This window comes from Mixophyes fleayi, chromosome 5, assembly GCF_038048845.1.
Source record: "Mixophyes fleayi isolate aMixFle1 chromosome 5, aMixFle1.hap1, whole genome shotgun sequence".
Lineage (NCBI taxonomy): Eukaryota > Metazoa > Chordata > Amphibia > Anura > Limnodynastidae > Mixophyes > Mixophyes fleayi.
Genome location: NC_134406.1, coordinates 176,073,060 through 176,097,280, shown reverse-complemented (window position 1 = coordinate 176,097,280; position 24,221 = coordinate 176,073,060). Strand labels below are relative to the sequence as shown.

Genomic DNA, 24,221 nt, shown 5'->3' with positions numbered 1-24,221 from the left:
TACAAAATCTTATTGTTGCTGGGGACTTCTGTGCTGTTCAGAATAACTTCTTGGACCGCTCCACTTCTGTGGCTGCCTCCCACGATAAATCAGATCCCCAAAAATCCAAATCTCTCTTAAGTCTCATGAAATACCAACTCCTCTATGAATTAAGGAACCACTAATCCGCGAATACACCTATTACCCCTCAGTTTACAACTCATACTCCCATATAGACATGATCCTGCTCAGCTGTGATATATCTTTAAATTGAAATCAGCACTGGTTCATCTATTAATCTGGTCTAACCATGCCCCTATATCCATTAATCTGTCCACCCTAATTGCTGCCCCCATCCGATGACATTGCGACTCTCTCATTAAAAATAGCCATTCAGTCTCTTGCATTAAAAATCTCATTACATAATACTTTGAATTCAACAACCTCCCTGACACATGCTCATCCACTCTCTGGATGGCTCATAAGGCGGTGCTGAGGGGACACCTAATCAGCATGGCCTTCTGGGAGAAATAGATCTCTTACCAAGGTCAATGCATTGTCCATCAAACCAGAAAATTTAGAGTCTAAACACAAGCTGACACTGGACACAGCCATTCTTGCTGACCTCAATACAACTAAAGCTGATCTTCTCTCTAAGCAAATGGCCAAACGCCTCAAGTGGCTCATTTTTTTGAGAAGGGGGATAAAGCAGATAAAATCTTTGCAGCAAGATTGATATCAGTGAGATCTCATAAAAACATAATAACCATTAAAAATACTCAAAATCAATTAATGTGATCCCAAAGGTATAAGCTCAGAATTTAAAACTTATTACAGTAAACTATACAACCTATCTACTTGCCATATCTTCATTTTAGACAGTCCATTGATGAGATAATTAATTTTCTTGCTGAGGCACAGCTGCCTAAATTCTCTAGCAGCACTGCAGAGTACTTGAGCAGGTAGATTTCAAGAAATCGTAAAAGACTGGTAAATTTCCCCATCAAGATGGGTTTACTGACATTTACCATGAAAAACTCTTTGAATTGCTGGTCCACCACCTCCACTCTCTATTCAGTAAAATTCTTATAGGAAATTCCTTCCATCTAAATTCTGGAGGTCAGGATAGAAATGATCCATAAGGAGGGCAAGGCTCCACCTAACTGTGCTGGCTATAGGCCCATCTCTCTCCTTAAAATTGATCTCAAAATGTATGCTAAAATCTTGCCCAATAGACTAAAGCAATTATTCCAGAGAAGAAATAAGTACGTGCTCAGAATATCCCATATTGTGGTACCAGCTGCATGGCAATATAAATGCCCTTATATTTATACAAACCAAAAAGACAGTTGTTGTTGGCGCTTATCCTGAACACTGCATATCTATGTGTGTAAATGTTTTGATCAAAATATGAACTAATATCTCATGTTTTCATTTTGATAGATACACACAGATATGCAGTGTTAAGGTTAAGCGCTTACAACTCTTTTTGTTTTGTATACATATATGGACATTTATATTGCCATACAAAACTGAAGATCGCCTCCCTGGATTCCACCCTGACTGCTATCTGGGGCAACCCCGTGTTCTTCCCGAGGTTGTCTATGGCCAGGTTCCAGGACTGGAACCAAGCTGACCTTACATTCCCTGCTAATTTCTGCAGATTCGGTCAGTGGCTAATACTGTCAGAATTTCAACAGAGACCTCCACCCAAGCCTATTTGAGCTCTTCCAAATACGTTATTTCCTATATTCCTTACCCCTGACTCACACTCTCCAAGATCTTACCACTTCCTGTAGACACCAACCGACAAAAATATAATATTCCAAGTTTATAGCATTGTGCTCGAAGCTGCTCTACCACAGGGGCGGATCTAGAAAAAATTTCTACCCCGGGCGATTTAGGGGGGGGGGGCATTTAGGCCCCGCCCCCTTTCTGACTTCTAAGGCTGCCGGCGGCTGCACACTATGTGCAGGTCCGCTCGGCAGTGACAATGTGCTGCCTGGCTGCTCTGATTGTGTTTAAAACACAATCAGAGCAGCCGGGGAGCAAATTGTCACTGCGGAGCGGACCTGCACAGTTTGCAGCCGCCAGCAACAAGCCCCCGCCAATGCTCTACCATGAAGCGGATTGGGAAAGGGATTGTGGTCCTCCACTGGATTAGGGATCCTGGGAGGGCTTGAGAGTGGGAAACACCAAAAGCTCTTTCTCAACTATGATGCCCTAAAAACTGGAAATGCCCTAAAAAATGTATACTACCAATGTTATTATACCTCAGAAAGGCTCAAGAAAAAGTTTCCCCCTGTTCTGCTTGATTGCTGAGAGACTGTGGCCACAAGGGCACCATAAATGGTAAATAGACTCCCGAACAGCCTTTTTGAGTCCTCAGTGGGAAAGGACCCTTGGGTATTCTTGCTATTGTACACCCCACCTGTCACGGTTTGGTAAACTGGATTCTTGGGTCTGCCCAACTCGGCGCTACTCCCATTAAGGCGCAGAGTCTAACGGGCGGATGGTTTTCACCAGGGACCACCGCAAGGTGGTTTGGACTTAGCTGCGTCCGTCCACAGGTCGCGGCCCTTACCAGGAGTGTCAGGCGAGACCCTATAGGGGAGTAAGTAGGACAAGATGTAGGGAAGCAGGAACACAAGGTCAGAAGCCAATGGGACACTGGAGTCAGATGGAGCGTAGGCTCTTAAGCCCGCGGCACAGTAGAGACAGGTAGAGCGTAAATTCTTCAGCCAGTGACACAATGAAGACAGATAAAGTGTTAGTTCTTTAGCCAGTGACACAATGGAGAGAGTTGGAGTGTAAGCTCTTTGGCCAGCGGCACTATGGAGACAGGTGGAGCGTGAGCAGTTCAGCCAGCAGTGTAGTGAAGACAGGTGCAGCGTGATCAGTTCAGCCAGCAGTATAGCGGAGACAAGTGCAGCCTGAGCAGTTCAGCCAGCGGCACAGCGGAGACAGGTACAGCGTGAACGGTTCAGCCAACAGTATAGCGGAGATAGGTGCAGCTTGAGCAGTTCAGCCAATGGTATAGCGGAGACAGGTGCAGCTTGAGCAGTTTAGCCAGCAGTGTAGTGAAGACAGGTGCAGTGTGAGCAGTTCAGCCAGCAGTATAGTGGAGACAAGTGCAGCTTGAGCAGTTCAGCCAGCGGCACAGCGGAGACAGGTGCAGCGTGAACAGTTCAGCCAATGATATAGCGGAGATAGGTGCAGCTTGAGCAGTTCAGCCAACGGTATAGCGGAGACAGGTGCAGCTTGAGCAGTTCAGCCAGCAGCACAGCGGAGACAAAAAGGCGCTGAGGATCCAAGGTAAAGCACACAGGAGACAAGACGAAGTCTAATGAGGCAGGTAACTTGATCAACAGGCACTGCGGAGAAGGGGGAAGTGCCTTTTACAGTTTGGAGCCAAACTGATAGCCAATGGAAAACATGCAGAGGGCATCAACTGTAAAGTCCGCCCCTGCGCAGAATCAAAGTCAGCAGCTGAAGTAAGAATCAGTGAGGAACAGGTGAGCGTGTCGGTCTTCGGCTGTGGAAGCCGAATGACCGTCGTGTGACAGTACCCCCCCCCCATTTAAAGATGGGCACCGCACACCTTGTGTTCGGCTTCAACGGAAATCTCTTATGAAAATTCTTAACAAGAATTGGAGCATGAATATCCGTAGCGCGGATCCAGGAACGCTCTTCAGGACCGAAGCCCTTCCAGTCCACCAAATACTTCAATCCTCCTTTACAGAATCTTGAGTCCAAAATCTGCTTAACTTCAAACTCTTGATCCAGATGAACCTTGGGCACTGTAGAAGTAGTACGGGTAGAGGAGAACCGGCTGATGATCAGCGGTTTCAACAATGAGACGTGAAAGGAATTAGAAATCCGAAGGGCAGCTGGTAGAAACAATTTAACACATACTGGATTAATGACTTTGGAAATGGTATAAGGACCAATGAACCGAGGAGCTAGCTTCATACAAGGAGTTTTGAGGTGAATATTTTTTGTAGAAAGCCATACTTTATCACCAATCTTAAAGGCAGGTGTAGCCCTGCGTTTCCCATCAGCCGCAAACTTATAACGTTTCGAAGATTTCCTGAGACAATTCCTTACTTGATTCCAAATGGACACAAATCTGCGCTGAAAGGTATTAACAGCAGGGACCTGGGTGGGAGGGAGGGAAGTGAACTTAGGAAAATGATGGATGGATCCCATAAACAATAGGGAAGGGCGATGCAGAAGTAGATTCGTGAAGGGCGTTGTTATGTACAAATTCAGCCCACGGTAGAAGATCTACCCAATCTTCTTGATTTGCAGAGGAAAACATTCTGAGGAGTGTCTCAAAATCTTGATTGACACGCTCAGTCTGTCCATTAGACTGAGAGTGATAGGAAGATGAGAAATTCAACTGGATGCCAAGAAGTTTACACAAGGCTCGCCAGAATTTGGACACGAACTGGACACCTCGATCCAAGAAAAAATTTTAGCGGGACAACCATGCAACCGAAAGATCTCCTTGATGAATTGCACAGCAAGGACTGAGGAGGACGGAAGTCCAATGAGTGGAATAAAATGGGCCATCTTCGAAAACCGATCTACCACAACCCAGATGGTGTTATGTTTCTTACTAGGAGGTAGGTCGGTAATAAAGTCCATGCTAAGGTGAGTCCATGGTTTGTCCGGAATGGGCAGAGGAATTAATTGACCTGCAGGCGACTGACGGGAAGACTTGTGTTGGCAACAAATATTACACAAGGAAACAAACTCTTTGACATCAAGGTGGAGCTTTGGCCACCAATAGTTCCGAAAAAACCAATTCAGTGGTTTTGCGAGCTCCGGTATGACCAGCAAAGCGAGTGGAGTGGAACCATGTTAGAAGTTTTTCCGGAGATTGGCCGGAACAAAAGTCTTCCCAGGCGGCGGTAAACAGGCAGTAGTCAAAGTAGATGTAAGTAGGCATTTGGGATCCAGAATAGGTCGAGATGGTGTCTCCTCAATATTGGCATAAATATTGAAAGCCCGAGATAGGGCGTCAGCATGTTTGTTTTTCTGATCCAGGTTTAAATGTGATGCGGAAATCAAAACGAGAAAAGAAAAGAGACCATCTAGCTTGTCTAGGCTTTAGACACTGAGCGGATTGTAAATACAGAAGATTTTTATGATCTGTAAAAATAGTAACAGGGTGTCTAGCTCCCTCCAACAGATAGCGCCACTCCTCCAGGGCTGTGTTAATAGCAAGTAACTCTTTATCTCCAATAGCATCATTTTTCTCTGCCGGTAGAAATCTCCTGGAGAAAAATGCACAATGATGAAATTGATTGAGATGGGATTTCTGAGAAAGGACAGCCCCTACTCCCACATTAGAGGCATCAATTTCAAGAAAAAACGGCTGAGAGGTGTTGGGTTGCTGAAGAATAGGTGCTGAGGAGAATGCTTATTTAAGAAATTCAAAGGCTCTCAGGGCCTCCGGAGGCCAGGATTTAGGATTGGCGCCCTTCCGTGTAAGGTACACAATGCGTGCCACAATGGTAGAATACCCCTTAATAAAGCGTCTATAATAGTTTAAAAATCCCAGAAAACGCTGTACAGGTTTCAAGCCCAGAGGAAGAGGCCACTCAATTATCGCTCACACCTTTTCTGGGTCCATCTCCAATCCCGTGCCAGAGACTATATAGCCAAGAAATTACATCTGTGGTTGTTCAAACAAACATTTTTCAAGTTTACAAAAAAGTTGATTCTTGCGGAGTCGTGAGAGAACTTCTGCCACATGGACACGATGTGATTGAATATTCTGGGAAAAAATCAAGATATCATCCAGGTAGACTACAACACAGTCATAGAGGAGATCTCTAAAAATCTCATTAACAAAACTCTGAAACACCGCCGGGGCATTACACAACCAAAGGGCATCATAAGATATTCATAGTGGCCGTCACGGGTGTTAAAGGCCGTTTTCCATTCATCGCCTGCTTTGATTCTGATGAGATTATAGGCTCCTCTAAGATCCAACCTGGAAAATATCTTGGCCCCCTTAATACGGTCGAAAAGTTTAGTAATGGGTGGAATGGGGTATCGGTTCTTAATCGTTATATCATTAAGGCCTCTGTAGTCAATACAAGGTTGGAGCGAACCGTCCTTTTTTTTTAACGAAAAAGAATCCAGCCCCGGCAGGAGAAGAAGAGGGTCTGATGAAACCACGTTGAAGATTTTCTTGTACATAGTCAGACATGGCAAGGGTCTCTGGCAACGATAAGGGGTACACACAGCCTCAAGGAGGAATTTGACCAGGTTGGAGGTCGATAGGACAGTCCCAGGCTCGATGAGGAGGAAGGTGTTCAGAACTGGTTTCATCAAAGACATCCAAAAATGATCAATATTGCTTTGGAAGAAGATTACATTTGACTTCTGAAGAAATGCTAGTAGAGGCCAGGGGGTGAACACGAGAAAGACAATTCTGAAAACAGTTTGGACTCCAGGATAAGACTTGGGAAGTGACCCAATCCATTTGAGGCGAATGTTGTTGGAGCCAAGGCAGCCCCAAGATGACCGGACTGGTGGAGGACAGTAAAACATGGAAAGAGATCATCTCTTTATGTAGTGCTTCCATCTGCAAAAGGATAGGCTTAGTGCTAACCTTGATAAGTCCGTTAGAGATACAGGCTCCATCAATAGCCGTAACAGAAAACAGGATGCTCCAGGGGAAGGGTAGCCAAAGAACTCTGAGACACGAGGGAATGAAAAATAAAGTTCCCAGCAGCTCCTGAATCCAACAAGGCATAGGAATGGATAATGCCTAATGGGCCATACAATGTAATGGGGAAAGAGCAGACCTTAGGTAAACTGGACTAAGGAGAGGATTTAATATTACCCAATGTGACCTCTTCAGAACAAATTAGGTTTTGGCGTTTCCCAACTTCTTGGGACAATTGTTCCAAGAATTGTCAGCATGTGACCCAGATCGGCACAATAAATACACAGTTTGTTTTTAAATCTTCGGTCGCGCTCTTCCGAAGTCAAGTGTGACCATCCTAGTTGCATAGGTTCATCCTCAGAAGTTGAAGAAAAGTAACAAGGTGTAGTCCTGGGCACAGAACGTCGGGAGTTATCCCTCTCAGCAGCTCTTTCGTGGAAGTGGAGATCGACGAGGTTACATAGGGTTACATAGGGAAATTAACACATCTAAAGTAGTTGGTAATTCCTGAGAGGCCAGGGCATCCTTGATTTTATCGGATAGTCCATGCCAAAAGGTAGCCACCAGGGCGTCATTATTCCAACGCAATTCAGATGATAATGTGTGAAAAGTGATGACATATTGGGCCACAGATCATGACCCCTGGCGGAGTCTAAGGATACTAGATGCAGCAGATGTAACACGAAAGGCAGCAATAAAGGCAGCACTGTCTGAAAGGAGTGGATCATCCCGCTCCCAGATGGGGGAGGCCCAGGCTAGGGCTTGACCAGAGAGCAAAGGTATTAGATAAACGTCCTTAGCCTTTTGGGTAGGAAAATTCTGAGGTTGTAGTTCAAATTGAATCGAACACTGGTTGAGGAAACCTCTACAAATCTTGGGGTCCCCATCGAACTTGGAAGGAGAAGGAATCCGGAGAGAAGAGGTGGAGTTAGCGGGTATCTCAAGAACGGGAGGTTCGGTGCTGGAATGACAGGAGGAGGTGTGGAAGCAGCAACTTGAATAGAATCCATTCTGGAAGGCAGTATTTGGAATCACTGGAGGAGTTGACGCCGAACCCCATCTTGTTGTTCCACCCGGGTGAGTAAATGTTGAAGCATATCTTTGGCAGAAGGCTCCCCAGCAGAATCCGTCATGGCCTGTTGATACTGTCACAGTTTGGTAAACTGGATTCTTGGATCTGCCTAACTTGGTGCTACTCCCAGCGCGGAGTCTAACGGACGGATGTTTTTCCCCAGTGACCACCGCAAGGTGATTTGGGCTTAGCGGCGTCTGCCCGCAGGTCGCTGCCCCTACCAGGAGTGTCAGGCGAGACCCTAGGGGAGTAGATAGGAGGAGATGTTACAGGGAGACACAGTGAAGGCAGATGGAGCATAAGCTCTTTGGCCAGCAGTCAAATGGAGACTGATAGAGTATAAGGTCTTTGGCCAGCGGGCAAATGGAGACTGATGGAGTATAAGGTCTTTCTTTGGCCAGCGGCACGATGGAGACAAGTGGAGCGTAAGCTCTTTAGCCTAATGGCAGAGTGAAGACAGATATATGGTGGGCAATTCAGCCAGCGGGGTGATGAAGACAAGTGCAGCTTGAACAGTATAGCCAGTAATAAAGCGGCACACTAAAGACACGTGCAGCTTGAGCAATATGGTCCGTAGTACAGCAGCACAACAGAGATAGGTGCAGAAAGAATAGCCCAGCCAGCAGGGCAACAGAGACAAATGCAGCTTAAGTGGTTGAGCCCGTAGTATAGCAGCACAGGGGAGACAGGTGCAGCGTGAACAGTCCAGCCAGCAGAGTAATAGAGGCAAGTGCAGCTTAAGCGGTTGTGCCCGTAGTATAGCAGCACAGTGGAGACAGGTGCAGCATGAACAGTCCAGCCAGCAAGGTCACAGAGGCAGGTGCAGCTTGAGCAGTTGAGCCCGTAGTATAGCCGCACAGCGGAGACAGGTGCAGCGTGGACAGTCCAGCCAGAAAGGTAACGGAGGCGGGTGCAGCTTGAGCAGTTGAGCCCGTAGTATAGCTGCACAGCGGAAACAGGTGCAGCGTGAACAGTCAAGCCAGCAAGGTAACGGAGGCAGGTGCAGCTTGAGCAGTTGAGCCCATAGTATAGCAGCACAGGGGAGACAGGTGCAGCGTGAACAGTCCAGCCAGCAGAGTAATAGAGGCAAGTGCAGCTTAAGCGGTTGTGCCCGTAGTATAGCAGCACAGTGGAGACAGGTGCAGCATGAACAGTCCAGCCAGCAAGGTCACAGAGGCAAGTGCAGCTTGAGCAGTTGAGCCCGTAGTATAGCCGCACAGCGGAGACAGGTGCAGCGTGGACAGTCCAGCCAGCAAGGTAACGGAGGCGGGTGCAGCTTGAGCAGTTGAGCCCGTAGTATAGCCGCACAGCGGAAACAGGTGCAGCGTGAACAGTCAAGCCAGCAAGGTAACGGAGGCAGGTGCAGCTTGAGCAGTTGAGCCCGTAGTATAGCCGCACAGCAGAGACAGATGCAGCGTGGACAGTCCAGCCAACAAGGCAACGGAGAGCAAGGAGGCGCTGAAGATCCAAGGTAAACGCTCAGGAGACAGACGAAGTCTAATCAGGCAATTAACTTGATCAACAGGCACTGTAGAGAAGGGGAAAGTGCCTTTTCAAGTTTGGAGCCAAACTGATATCCAATAGGAAACATACAGAGGACACAAAGGTTAACATCTGCGCATGCGCAGAACCAAATTCAGAACACCAGCAGCTGAAGCATGAATCAATGAGGAAAGGTTATGGATGCCGAATGAGCGCCGTGTGACACTATGGCACATGTGATCTTTTTCAATCGAAGAAGGGAAGTGGAAGTTTCCAAGATGCTCTTGACTACCTTCTTTTCAAGAGATACTTCAGATCTCCACAAAGATGTTGCCATACTGCTTTCTAAGCCTGAGAAGAAGCTCTGTCAGTACTTCACATGGATTGAAATTTGGGGAAAATGAGGGAAACAAGTTCCAATCATGCTGACACCAGCAATGCAAAGAGAAATGGAACTTCTTGCAGAGAAATGTGAAGAATGTGAAGTGGCTACTGAAAATGTCTATATGTTTGCCAGACCAGCTGTGTTGCCACCTTTTAGAGGCTTTGATTGCATGCACTCTTTTCTCGAGAGTGCGGAACTAAAAATCTCCAACACTGTCTTCTATGTAGCTTTGAAAGCATGTTGCCGCGCTTTCAAAGGTTCTCAACCTCAACGACACAGAATTGGGAAAATTGGCAGATTTCTTTGGGCACGACATTAGGGTGCACCCGTAGTATAACTACTTCCCAGAAAGTACTCTCCAACTCACCAAGATCAGCAAACTTTTAATGGCTCCCGAGAGGGGAAGACTGACTGAACTCAAAGGCAAGAATTTGGATGAGATGCGCATTGATCCAGACGGTAAGTTGCAATTCTTGTATCTGGTGTATGGTTTTCACTTTTAACTCTGTCATTTACATATCTGTTCCTTTTTAGAAACTGTCCAGCTACAGAGTGACGAGTCAGAGGATCAGCAAACCCCTGAAACGGAGAGACAAGTGGACATACAGGTCCACACTTCCCTGTCAGAAGGGATACAATGTATGGACCCGGCAACATGGGACCAAGGCCCAGCCAAGACTTCCAAATGTCGGTGTGGTGTAGATCACGGTTTTGTTATGCAAAAGAATGTTGCTTTCTCTGTTTGCCACAGATTTGCAATGGACAACTCTGCTTCCTTTCAGGCTGTAGAGAAGTGTGAAAAAAAACCTGGGACGGAGATGAAATTCTACATAAAGCTGTGGAGAAGCACATTACTAAATTTATACAGGCATGCAATTTTTTGTTCAAAGTTAAACTGAAAATCTCAGGTGGTAACTGTGGTGACAAACAGCTTCTAAACATACCCATATGAATGTCCTATGGACAGGGCTTTAGGAATGGGGTGTCCCTATGTGGCACATTCCATACATGGGTCTTCACGATGCAATAAAAACAAGTTTGTGTGCGTCTCTCCAGAGAGATTTTGAAAATAAGGTAATGGTTTGTAGGATGGTAGTTAAAAAAAAGTCAGATACATGCTTAAAAGGTGGGATTGCTGCTTTACATTCATGAATGTTTCAGGCTCAGTCTGCTGCAAGAGAATATTTAGTTTCCAGGCTATATGTTCCAAAAATTGTAATATGGAACAATTAGAAAAACAGTAAATAAATAATTTCAAAATACTTGTTTTAGCTCATTTTAGCTTTAATTACAGCTGATACATTATCTTCCATTAGAATAAACTAACAGGTGATATAAATGTAACAGCTGTTTGGCTGAACCCTAATACTGAGCTAGGTAAACTAAGGTGCTGTTAATTGAATGGAGAGATACTCACTCCAGTTGATTTGAATTGGTGCCTCCAAATGGATCTTTGGTCTTTACAGGTAAATGTTCTAGACCTGAAAACCAGAAGTTGTCCCAGGAAACCTCCGCCCAAGTACCTGAGTACTCCTGAGTACCTTGTAAACCAAATCCCAAAACATTTAAGATAATCTAGGTAAGTATGGCAAGTATTTATTTTGGGGATATGTTCGATAATTCATGAACAGAATACATTTCTTGGATTTTGAAAATTAAATAAATAGCAAAACACAGTAAGTAATAGAATACAACAATACAATGCGAATCACATAAGTATATTATAGGTTGAACTTGATGGACTGGTGTCTTTTTTCAACCTCATCAACTATGTTACTATGTTACTATATTCCTATTCATCATGGTGAAGAAAACCGCTAACTTAGAGTTTTCTGAATAAGTGACGTAAAAAAACCTACACATTAAAATTTCAAGTCACCCTCCCTCTTACACTTTCAGCCTTAAAATTTCACTCCATAAATGTATAAATTCATAAGAGAACCTATGCCGTTTGTATATTACACAACTGGTGCCACTGATTGATCATTGGTGCCAGGGCCGGACTTGGACTAAAAATCAGCCCTGGCATTGACAGCTCACAGGCCCACCTGTTCTGTGATTAATGCATAATGGCCATGAGAGGAGCAGATGCTGATGCGCATGCCATTTTTCAAAGCCAAAAGCCGCTTGTATTAACATCGGTGAATCTTAAAAAAACATCAATCAGTGACAGTAGGGTCTGGTGAGAGCGGGGCAGTGTCGGCGCTGTGTCCATCGGCCTTTCTGGCATTTGCCAGATGGCCAATTTGGGCTTGGTTGGTGCACATAAATATATTCTTCAGTCTATATTACATGGTAAGTAATATGTCTTTCAATCAAAGTTAACAGGCAAAAGCAATTTTTTGGATTTCCTAAATTTACTGCACCAATATACTGTATATGTAATAAGGAGTCAGAACAGTCACTGACTCAATTGTTTGTTATCCCTTTATTTTATAATCCGTATGCAGATTCTAGCTTTCATTTATTTAGTGCTTTCTACAAAATGACAGCTAGAATCTGATTGGTTGCTATAGGCAACATCCCCACTTTTTCAAACCCGCAGCTTAGTAAATCTAGCCCTAAGAGTTAAAAACTACCCTTTAAACCGACAGTCTAACAAGACATTATATTGAACAATCTGACCACTTCCTGAACAATCCAATCACTTGCTATGCATCTAAATCCTAATTTTCGCAACACTTTTCAACAGCAGCATAGCAGACTTTCCAATACCATCTACATGGTTTCTTCATTTTCCGATTAAATACTTTTCCAAAACCACCATTCTATCTAACAAGCAAACTATGCACAACAATTTCCATACACTTACTATACATTTACACTAAACTGCATAAAGCAAACTATTTCTATACACTTCTATTATACAACATTTGCAATTTTCATTAGCTTTCCCAGAATAACCTTTGCCAAAACCACAAATGCTTCCATGACCAAAACTTCACTAATTCCATTTTATCTGAACTCAGACAAATTTCATTCAAATAACCTAACAAAACTCCATTACAACATTAGTCAACCATCTTCCATTCAAAAACACATTAAACTATGTTCCCAGAATCACTCACCTTTCATTCATTCCATTCAAACTCCAATATACCATTTTTCCTGCTAGCCAGGTTCTAATATGAATGGCCTCTCCAGGCCCCTTATATAAACCACCATTCCATTCCAGCAGTTCGGCCATGTGTGTCCTCCCAGGTAGAAAAATAGCCAGAAGTTCTTCACTTCCCTTGTTACATGAGATCAAAAACCTTTCTTGTGGGCGGAGTTTACCTTTCCACAGGAAACAGACCACAGCCTTTCACATGTTAATTTGACCAACTGCTCAAACCTTGTTTCTCGGATATTCAAGTTCCATAGTAACAGGTGGGGGAAGGGATTGTATGTGCACAGTCAGTGAGCTCATTCAACTATGGCTGAATTCTGATATTATAAAATGAGATATAAAATAATTGAAGAATGATGAAGAGTATATAAATAATCTTTTATAACTTTGTATTAAATGAAGATATTTCCTTAGTCAAATTAGAACAAGTTTCTATAGCCTGACTATTGAAGATAAGTAGTCGGAACAAGTATCATCAGGTGGCACTGCAATTTGATACGATTAATAACTTTATGTCTGAATAGAGATATTTATATTGGTGTATAGAGTAATATATTATTTGAATGGCTACTACATATAGTAGTAGCGTAGTATCTAAGGATGCTATAAGGCTTGCCAGGAATCGCCTTATTTTGAAAGGCGAGAACATGACCATCCAGAACTGTCGCAGGCTGATCCACAGCCTGCTAAATTGCTAGAACACCACTGACAGTCCTGAGGAAGAAGATGATTCATTGTTGTCTCCCTCTTATCCTTCTTCCCCCACGTGTGTGTTTATTCAATAAAGCTTTGGGCTTGTGACTCCCCCTCCAACCCATTACCCCATCACTGTTTGACGTTTTGCCTTAATTTATGCACCTTTCCCTATATTTGTGTCGGTCTCTCAATAAAGCTTTGTGCTTGTGATCTCCCCACCCTACCCCTCTCACCTACCGTCCCCTTACATCCATTGCTTATTTGAATCTGTTATATGGTTGAAGTTTGCATGGTTAGTGCAATACTTGATGTATAGTGTAGGATGTCATATCGTGCACCTTATGTCTTGTATTGTGCTAAAAAGTATGCATGATTATGTTTTACGGTATACTACGTATACTTGAATGTAATGTATCGTATGTTTTTTTTTTACCTTTATACAAATATACTTTTTCAATAAAAAAGTAGTGTAGTATCTTTTAGCATACTAATAATTTCCTATCTCTACTTGAGGAAGATTGCAATACAGTATCTACTATATAAATGCCTAGGGGCGTGTGTGGGGAAAAAAAACAAGCTGCAGCGCCACCTGCTGGGCAGAGTTATACACTGACCTATATATTTCTTGAAGGAGAAGTGACAGTTGGGAGTGGTTGTTGGTTGCCGGGGGTGACAGTGGGGAGTTTTTAACACCTTAAGTAGCTTGATGAAGGATGTGGCGATGAAGATGAAGGATGAGGTGATGGAGAAAAATGATGAGGTGGTGACATGTGGACAAAACCACGTTAAAAAAGGGCGCTTGCGTCGGGAAGTAACGCTCTTCCCCTGAGGAGGCCTGGGTTAGGCCCAAATGCATGACAAGAACCTTTTTAACACCTTAAGTAGCTTGATTTGACTAGAATGCATGAGTATCATGCATGGGTTAACTTGTAGTACATACATATGTCCACTTTCCAATGGGTGTGAATCAACATCCCTTTCCTCGTGCTTAATGTACTTTCAGCAGTGAGTATTACACTTGTCTGCATTTAACGTCTGTCAGCTAATACAATTATTCAACATATATTTTCCACAGTATAAATGTCTCACTTATCTGTATTTCCTCAACAACTGTCAATAGTGATTTTGACACATATGACCTTGTCACCTTTACCACAGTTGGACGTTTTCCTTAGTGAATCAACTGAGATGTTGGTAGAATGATCTCTAATATGCTTTCTCATCCAGAATACTCAGCCCTGTCAAAAACTATCACCATTTTCCAAATAACTAGGTCTCCAGGTAGCCACCTAGATAACAAACTCCCATCTCCCCTCTTTTCACTCCCTGACTTCTCCAACTGTGAAGAACCAATTGTCCATTCCATCGTGAACTCCTTCTAGCAGTGCCCTTCTGCAGTCTGTCCCTATCCTCATGCACATCTGTCATATATCACAATCTCTGCTCCACTAGCGCTATCAAAGGTAAGGGCAACTGCTTTAATTATATGGCAGTGCCAGGTGCTACATAAAAATCAAAATATAGTTTAATGTCCTACAACGTCTATTCTGACCAACTGGGGCACATTAATATAATATCCAAATAAAAAAAATAAAAAAAGGTTAAAAAGAAACACACATTAACCTTTCCCAAGCTAGACAAAATTGCATATATTAGGAATCAAAATAAATACATATCTATATAACCTTAAAAACAAGAGTACTTAAAAATGCTGTCAAAAGAATGTAAAAATATAAAGTTCACTCAAATACCCTAATAACAAGATTCTCATTTAATCACTACATAGCAAACAAATGCTACTGTACTGTCATAAATATACAATGTACTCTGCATCTTTAGCGGGTTAAAGGCTTGAGACTGTCTATGGAAATTAGACACAGTTGGTTACTATGCAACCATACAAAAAATGCATTTATTTTCTGGGACAGCCTTTACTGGTAATGCTTCCATTAACAAGATCAATAAGAGCATAGAGATATGCATGCTGCTGTAAATACCCAGCATTAGTGACAAGCGCGAGTAGGTGGTGTCTTTATGCGCCCCCTACTGTACAACAATCGGTTAAACACACTACACTACACTACACTACAAGTTGAAGCAGCAGGGCCACGCCCCTTTATAACGTCACAATGCTATAGCCTCATCAAGCCTCACATACTGACGGTGGCCGTCCTCTTTTATTTTACAGGACTAACAGCGACATCCTCCAACCCGGAGCGCTGTGCAGCAGCGCCACTTGGATACCCTGGACAGCGCTCGCCCAATCAGCTGCAATTCTTGGTGCTACTGCTCCTGTCGGTGCGGCTCTCATCACATCTCACCAGTATGGTAAGTGCATTCATTTGAAAGATCAGCACCACTTGATTCATTCATTATTTTAGCTGTGCTGTGTAGTGGTGTAGTACAATTTTATTCTAGCTTCTACTGTGCAGATCCTGTATTGTAATCTGTGATTTGAGGGAGGTGACCGGGGATAATGCAAGATGTATTAGGTTGAAAAAGCAGGCATTACTGTTTCTGTTGTAGCAACACAATGTAGTTTGGAGTGGACTCTCGCTTTTCATTTGCATGTAAAAAATCATGCAAAGTAAGATTTACTTTAAATAATGCTTAGCATGCTGGAAATGTCCTCATCTACACTGATTATTTTACTTCTATAAATCGTGCACCTGCTGAAGTAGCCTCTCTGCTCTCCGGGGTCTGGGAATACATTCCTCTGCCCCTCCTTCACCAGACACATTGTAATACAGTTTATCCTCTTCACCCAGACTGTATGTAAGGTGAAGCAGCTGCCTGACTCGTTTCTCTCACATGCTTATTTGTGAGCCGTCCAATATCATAGTATATTCACTATCAGACTTCTGCTGTACCATATTGTACGACAGCTGTACCAGTGTTACCACCGGGATATGCAACATATTAGCACAAGATGTTTTGGGGATTGCAAATTTATGACATTGTTTTAGAAGCATGGAGTCTTAGATTAGACAGGTAGTTGGCTGACCTGGAGTGCAATGTCTTGCTGTCAAATGACTCCCTAACATCAGTGTATCTGTAACAATGTAAACATTTATTTCGTTTAAGCAAGCCTTGATTTGTTGGCCATTGTTGAAAACAATGAATCTGGCTGTCAATCTGATGCAAAGCATTGTGCTCTCACTCTGTCATCATTGTCTGGACCCTCAATAGCATTCAATCAGACACAGAGCCCATGGTTTTTAGGATAGCGGGGTAGAAGTGCAGGGAAGTAAATCACTGCATCAATAGCATTTATTCTTTCATCAAGTGCAAAAATGTGACCCTTCACTGGGTCATGAGAACAGGCGGAAACTCACTATTCTAATCTCAATTCTGAGTCCAGTGTAACCATCAAACTGTAGAGGGGGCTGTAAAGGGGAGGAGAGTATAGTGGGCTGAGGAAAGGGGAGGGGAATGCCTTATTTCATTCTATGAAGTGGGGGTGGGGGAATAGGAGAATCCAACGGGATGACCTAAAAACTCTGCCAAGAACACAGAGCCATACAGATAATACACCTCTGTCATCTGAGTAATGGAGCCGGATGCTAGATTTCTCAGAGTACTCTCTGTAGAAAAGTATTGTATTAACACTGTCTGTGTGCCTTGAAAAACAGATGTCATTAAAGACTTGAAGGCTTCTGAAAGCTGAAACTGATTAAATGCCAAATGAGTCTTCCCAAAGTACATAAATGTTTAAGTCACTGCTATTACTAACCAGCAAAAGCATCATTTCTTGGCAGTTACTATAGCAATGGCCTATAATAATAATTATTATTACTAATGTTATTATAATACTTATATAGGGCCAACATATTCTACATTGCAGTGCAATAATATAATTTCATTTTAATATACATTAGTTCCAGCACAAGAGTTTATAGTTTTATTTTCTTACTACAGCCATCGTCCATTGAGCTACCCGTAATCAAAGGTGTAACTATTATAGTAGCAGGGGGGTGCAGCTGCTATCAGAGCCATCTTATGCATGGGCAGGCAGTTGCCAGGGAGCCTCACGAGTATAGGGGCCCCATACGCTTGCTATTTTTTCAGTATGTTTTTTTGGGAGATTTATTCAGAACCTTCAAATCCTCTTTATTAAAGTGTTTAGGTGGACTAATCACCTCAGTATCAGCTGTTATCTATCTGTACATGCGATCTTACTGTTGCAAATATATATCTTGACCTTGACGAAAACAATATACCCCTGCTAATTGTACGTAAGCAAGATAAAATCAGCACACAGAAGCTGTAATAAAGTTCTAATATTTTTAACAGTCCATGTCAGTTACCTCCCCTGCTACCTACTAATCCGTAAATAATGAAAGAAATGGAACGGAGCGCAGTGAAGTTTAAAGGTTATAACGCATTCTATCATTTATTCCCAGGCTGCTATGGGGCCCGAAGCTGGGAGGGGCCCTTTTCCCTTGTCAAAACCCTAGTGTATATGTGTTTTTTATTTTTGGGCAGTATATGGGGCCCTTACAAACATTTGCTTTGGGGCCCACAGATGTCTAGTTACCCTGTCAGAAGGTCTTGATATATGGGAAGCATCAAACTTATTTGTAATACAGAGTTAAGAACATGTGTAATACTATTAAGAATAACACAAATACATTAGACTACAGTATGCTACCTCTTTATATTATCTTTGGATTTCATTCATACTCATTCCTCACTCATCCAAAGCTTAGACACCTTTTTTGTCTTAGCAGAATCTAGCTATATTATAGGTAGCTATTTTAATAACTCACCATCTTTACTAATAAAGATAATCAGATTGCGACTCATTTCGAGGTGAACACATACATAGGAAAAGAGGCACATAGAAAGCGTATTTGCTTCTATATGTTGAGTCGTATGCATGTAAAGATGTGTGCAACTTTTGCGCCAGACGTACTTCAGACATACAAGTATGTATAGCCCATGATATGTCCCATGATAGCATAAAGATAGCTTAGAGATGCGGCTTGACAGTATTAGTAGTAAATGTTAAGGTTCCATTACCCTATTTGTACACAACATAATAATGTAATGATGTGTCATATACACAAGAGGAAATTGTGTTATTATAATTATTAATAAATGTGAAAGTCGTATTTTCAATATAAATTGTAATTAAATACAAACACAAATACAAATTAAGTCCAAGTGGTAATGTCAGTTAAGTAATATGAATAGGCAACCAAGACTTCATGTAATATAGCCACCATTCTAATGATTTAAATACTATCAGTTGGAGCATCAGTAGGTAATCAGCAAATCAGAAGGGGCTAGATAGTGCTGCTCATATATTTATCATCATCACTGCGTATTGTTGCACCAGTCCATAAACAGTTAGTTTATGTACAATTTGCCTATGTGTTCTCTATATTACCCTATTTTATTAGGTATATGTGTGGAGTTTTCAGCTGCTCTTAAAGACATATTTTGCAACAGTATCCCTATTGTTATATAATTAATTTGCTTTTATCTTTTTATATATATTTTTATTTTTAGTGGTATTATTATTTTTATATTTTATTAGTACATTATAATTATTATTTAATGTAATCTGATTAGGCTACTGGCTTTTCTTTAAATAATGTGTACTCTTATTGTTTGAAATTGAATTTGTTTTCCCCATGAACCTCACTAATCGCTGAGCTCATGATTGACAGCTTTTAAGTTGAGGAGAATATATAATTTTGCTGAGTGCTTTGTTTCATTACCTTTGAAAAAGCGTTTGTAAGGAAATGCCTTAGTTCAGAGGACAGTCCTGTCGAGGAGCCGAGAGTGAGGTGAGCTAGCCAGTAACCTCCTTTACACTTATTACCTACCATTTATTACTCCTATTATCGAGGACTTGACGAACATCAGATCTATTCAGCAAGTGAGTTATTTTTACAGCTTTCTTTAATTTTTATTCATTTGGATAATTTTTTGAGCAATAAATACTTACCACAAGAACAAAAAGCTTGGGGACCCCCCGATTTTACTAGAACCAGCTCTAGGCTGTGCCTGCTAGGGCTGGTGGCACTATAGCAAGGGAAAATATTGGATGTCCCATCCACGCTCATAATAAACTTGATCATAAATAATTAGTGTCCCGATACTGATAATTGAACCTAAGTTACACACCTATTGACCCAGCAATCTTGAGCACAATGACAATGGACAACAAATCAATCCTCTGAAAATATTATGATATTAATACCGAATAAATCATGAAAGTATTAGTGTCGTGTATCAACCTGTAACACAGTAAAGTGCAGAATGAGTGTCCCAAATATATTCCTAAAATAGCAATAGTACCAAACTACTCACAAGGGTCCAACTGATCCACATGAAAGTATAAACAATAGTAGTCTGTTGTAGAGGAAGTAGATGTATCACCAGTGAGGGCTAACTAACTCAGTTATGTCCAGCTGGTTGGAGGGAACAGAGCTGCAAGTCATGCCTGGCCATGCTGGTGTTTGGACATCCATCTCTCGGTCGGTGGTAGTCACTTAAACGACTACAGAAACCCCGACAACAATTAGGCCTACATGAAGGGCTCACCGATACTCTTTTCCCCCGACAGCTTGGAAAACAGACTTGAGAGAAATGTGGCGCATCAAGAGGCCGTCCGCCCGGTGGTACAATTGTTTTTAAAGGGAAAACAAAACATTGTAATGCTGGTAAAGCCCCCGCCTCCTTAAATAAGCACCGTAATAGCAGGAATGACAGTGTCACCCTCTGTACTGACGTCATTTGGGGCGGATGGTCTCTTGGTGCGCCACATTTCTCTCAAGTCTCTTTTCCAAGCTGTCGGGGAAAAGAGTATCGGTAAGCCCTCCATAGGCATTGTCATGTAGGCCTATTTGGGGTCGGGGTTTGGCTACTCGGAATTTAGTACCCAACCCCTCTCAGTACTCTATTATGAACTTTACATAATTACACAACAAGAACTCATCCATCCAGAGACTGACTTGAAGATCTCCTCAAGTACCTTGACTATTAGCAAGAAGCCCTCATTGGGACACCTTCATCACAACTGACCTCAAGGCCAAATCATCAATGGTGATACATCTACTTTAATCAGATATCAGGTATCAGTTAATCAGATATCAGATATATACAATGAAGATGCAAAGATATACCCATCCCCTTTGGTGCTGTGTTGCACTGTTGTCACCACCTGTGAACTGAACAGAGAGGATCATAGAGTTTCTGAATATTATGGTACTTACAACAACAGTTATTACTAGGTATCGTGTTTTATTTGCAGAATAGCCCCTTTGGGTTTATTTCATTAATTTATTAACACATGAACACAAAAGTGGACTATTCTTTTAAACAATGCTACACACCTGTTCAGTGTTCATAAACAATGTCCATCAAAGCCACAATATTATAAAAAAAAAAGTCAAGAAGCTGAGTTCCAGGTGATGTGATTTATAAACTTCAGCTTGTGATCTATACCTATTCCTCTATTTTACATTTTCTGTGACTCTGTAACCTAGGTAATATTTTCAAGCCACGGTCAGGTATGTAAACAGTCATTCACATGTTATTGTGACAGAAAAGAAAAAACAATAGTTATTGCAACTTCTGACCCTGTGAGATTGATTTGTTTTGTAGAAGTACTGTAACTAAGCAATGATGCACCTCAACACAACATCTGTTTGATAAGAACACTTTGACCTGTTAGATGAGTATTCAGTACTAAATGTTGTTCTTCATCTAAAAGGACAGTTTTACATATGGGGTAATATAATCCAGCTGTAAGTTATAAGGACATCATGAACCAGCTAGCAGTTCCATAGCCGTACAAATACAGTACAACAGCCTGAGTGCTTTTTTCAGTCAGAGAAATACAAGATGGTTTCAATATATCTGTATTATCTTACAGTATGGGTGTGCTGTTCCTTATAATACTCAAGTTGTAATAATGAATACTGAAGTGATGATCAGAACTCACTAATTGTACAGATAATGTTGTAGAAGTTTGTAAATATGTTAGCATTACATTGTTACATAGTAAAGCAAAGTAGATATTTATTTACCGAAGAGTGTAGAACTTGGCTTTCACTCAATATATATTGTTACATTCATTTAATTGTAGCAGGAATGTGATGGATGACAGCTAATAACTATGGTGGATTTGGCTATATTACTAAAATGTTATGTCACTTTTGCAGAGGAAGTATCACATTATCTAATTTTTGGTTCTGACTGTTTATATTAAGTAATATCTAAAATATCTTAAATTATCCAGTTAATGATAGCAAGGTCCTTTTAAAAAAAAAAAAAAAGTTACATTTCAGTAAAATCAGAACATTGGAGGATGTGGTGCGTTAATCTGTGACATTAGATGTAACTGGGGTTATCATTCAATAGACAGAAGAGGCTGACTTGTGCATTGTACTGTGAAGGGCTTTTAACTATCTACTAGCTATAATTTGATATCTTCAATATACTTGCATTTTGGACTTGTAATGTTCAGTTTTTTGGAGTAATGACAATTTGACACATAGATTATTTACTAATGTACACAAGTGTAATAACAACCAACCAGACAGTTGATGCACTAGACCACTCAAAGCTTATTATTGGTTGCTTAGGGTTACTGTACCTGTGTACTTTTGCTCTAGTTTTGTTAAGTTAACCCCCTCATAGTTTTTATTTTTATGATACAGTGTGATGTTTACTATTTATGCACATTTTTATTTATTGCAATAGAGCTTCTTTCATAAAGTATATTCATGCACATATGGTGCAATATGCCAACAATGCTATGTTTATTATAGTAAAGAAAGAACTTTTTACACTTCAGATTGCTAATAAACTGTGAAAAATATATTAAATCTTAAATCATCTCTTGTTTTAAGCTTGCACACTTCCCTGGTAGTGTCCAACTACGCAGTGAATTCAGTTTGGAAGGCGCTTTGTAGGTCAGGGGCAAACGCAGGATTTGTAGAGGGGGGTTTCCACACCACGCCGCCAGTGGGCGTGACCAGCATGCATGGGGGCGTGGCTATAATTTTAGACAGTGCTTGGCTGCTCTCCAACTCTTCCTATCCCCATAATATACATGGGCAATGCTGCGTGCACTACTGTTAGGTGCATGCAGCTCTCCCTTTTCAAGCAGAGCGGTGTAAAGCAGGAGCAGGGTCTAGCCACCTCAATTATACAGTGCCCCAGGCTTGGAGGGGAGTTTCCAGGCACTAGGAAACCCACCTCCCCTTGATTTGCCTATGTAGGTATCCTCTTACTAAGAAGTGGTAATTGAGTGAAAGCTAAGTCCAAATGGCTTACTATTTACCCTTCTCCCCAGAACACAACTGTCTTTTAGATGTATGAAATGCAACAATCTATTGGTGACTTGCTGGTATTTACTGGGTTGTAGATCCAGTTACCAAGATTTTGCATAAAAATCTGTATTTGACTTTTTTCCCTTCACAATCAGGAGCTATAAGCTAAAACCTGCCTCCCAGATTCCTCTTCTATCCCGGATTTTCTTGTCAACTAGTCAAACCAATAGATAAGTAAGACACTACGTAAGATCTGACAACCAGCATGGATGAATATTTTACACAGATGTCTAATGCTTTTCAATCTGAACTAAAAAAAAGTCCACACAAGAGCTTAGAGCAGAAAATCTGACATCCTGCATAAAAATACGGTGTTACTTTACAGTAGTGAGGGGAAATAGAACTCTCACATTTCCACTTTGGTAATAGAGCATTTCACTGAAACGATTAGAATGAATCCAGACATAGTGAATGCTCTTGGGGCCATATGAGCTATTATACTTGTCAAAACCCCCTATCTCCCGTCCAAACCTTTTTAATCGTCTTTAGAAATTTGCCTCATTGTCTGGTTTATGCATCACTGTTTCCAAAATCAGTAACGCAAGAACTTAACCTTCCAGCCCACACCCAGAGAGTATACCTGAAGTTAACTGGCAAAGGCTCCAGCACCAAACCAGAGCTCATCAGGCTACCTTCAGCCTATCACCCGCCTCCAATACTGTGGACGTGGGAACATATTTTCACACGAAGTAATATATCCGGATAAAGAATACTTTATGATTTCCTTGTAGTGAACCCTTAGGGTATCCATTTTAGGCTTGATCCTTCTCTATAGAGAATCCTCTACCAACACTGCTAACAAGGCAGTAGTTTGTATCACTGTCACCTTTCTTTCGACCGGGCACACACATCCACAAGACACGCAGGTATACCTGATGGCGAAAAATGATTATTGGTCCTTGCAGCCCTTTGCTATAGCCTACACTTCTTCAGTCAATCTAGTGGGAGCAGTAGCCATTCACCAGTCCTGAAGTCAAGAATCCGAATAACGACTTCTCCTATTTTCAGGCATCGGTTTATATAGTTTGGGGCAGTGTTTTCTAATCCCCCCAATTCAGAGTCCTCATTTTACAGGGATTATTCAGCCATCAGTTGCCTGATTGGTGGCTCTTTTGACAGATGCTGCCCATCTCCATCTTCTGACCCCTGCCCCTGCCGTTTATGGATACTGAGTATCACACAATAGATTTCCCAGAGAAGAGTTTAATCACTGGTGATTATATTAGCTGTATCCTTCTTCTTGGAGTAACCCATTTGTTGCTGATCTGAAGACTATTTCTGTCTGGTACTTCAAATAGAGTATAGCTGCGCTTGAATAGTCATAGTCCCGAGTCAGTAGTGGCTGGGACTGGCATTGTACATTCCAGGGAGCAGGCTACGCTTTGGGTCAGTCTCAGCTGGATTGGTCTGTTCTCAAGGTGGCTATAGCTCTCTTGCATATAGCATATTGAGATTGATAGACA

At 41.8% G+C, this 24,221-nt stretch overlaps 1 protein-coding gene across 2 annotated transcripts in view; it reads left to right on the top strand.

The window, feature by feature from the left end:
- The first annotated feature begins 15,544 nt into the window (after positions 1-15,544).
- ELOVL2 (ELOVL fatty acid elongase 2) overlaps positions 15,545-24,221 on the top strand; it is an 81,949-nt gene continuing 73,272 nt past the window's right edge. The window contains exon 1 of one of the 2 annotated variants that reach the window (XM_075213071.1): positions 15,545-15,736. In XM_075213071.1, the coding sequence (XP_075069172.1) occupies positions 15,734-15,736 (3 nt within the window). In that variant the 5' untranslated portion in view covers positions 15,545-15,733. The remainder of the gene's footprint in view (positions 15,737-24,221) is intronic. The other variant, XM_075213070.1, reaches the window with a different exon arrangement.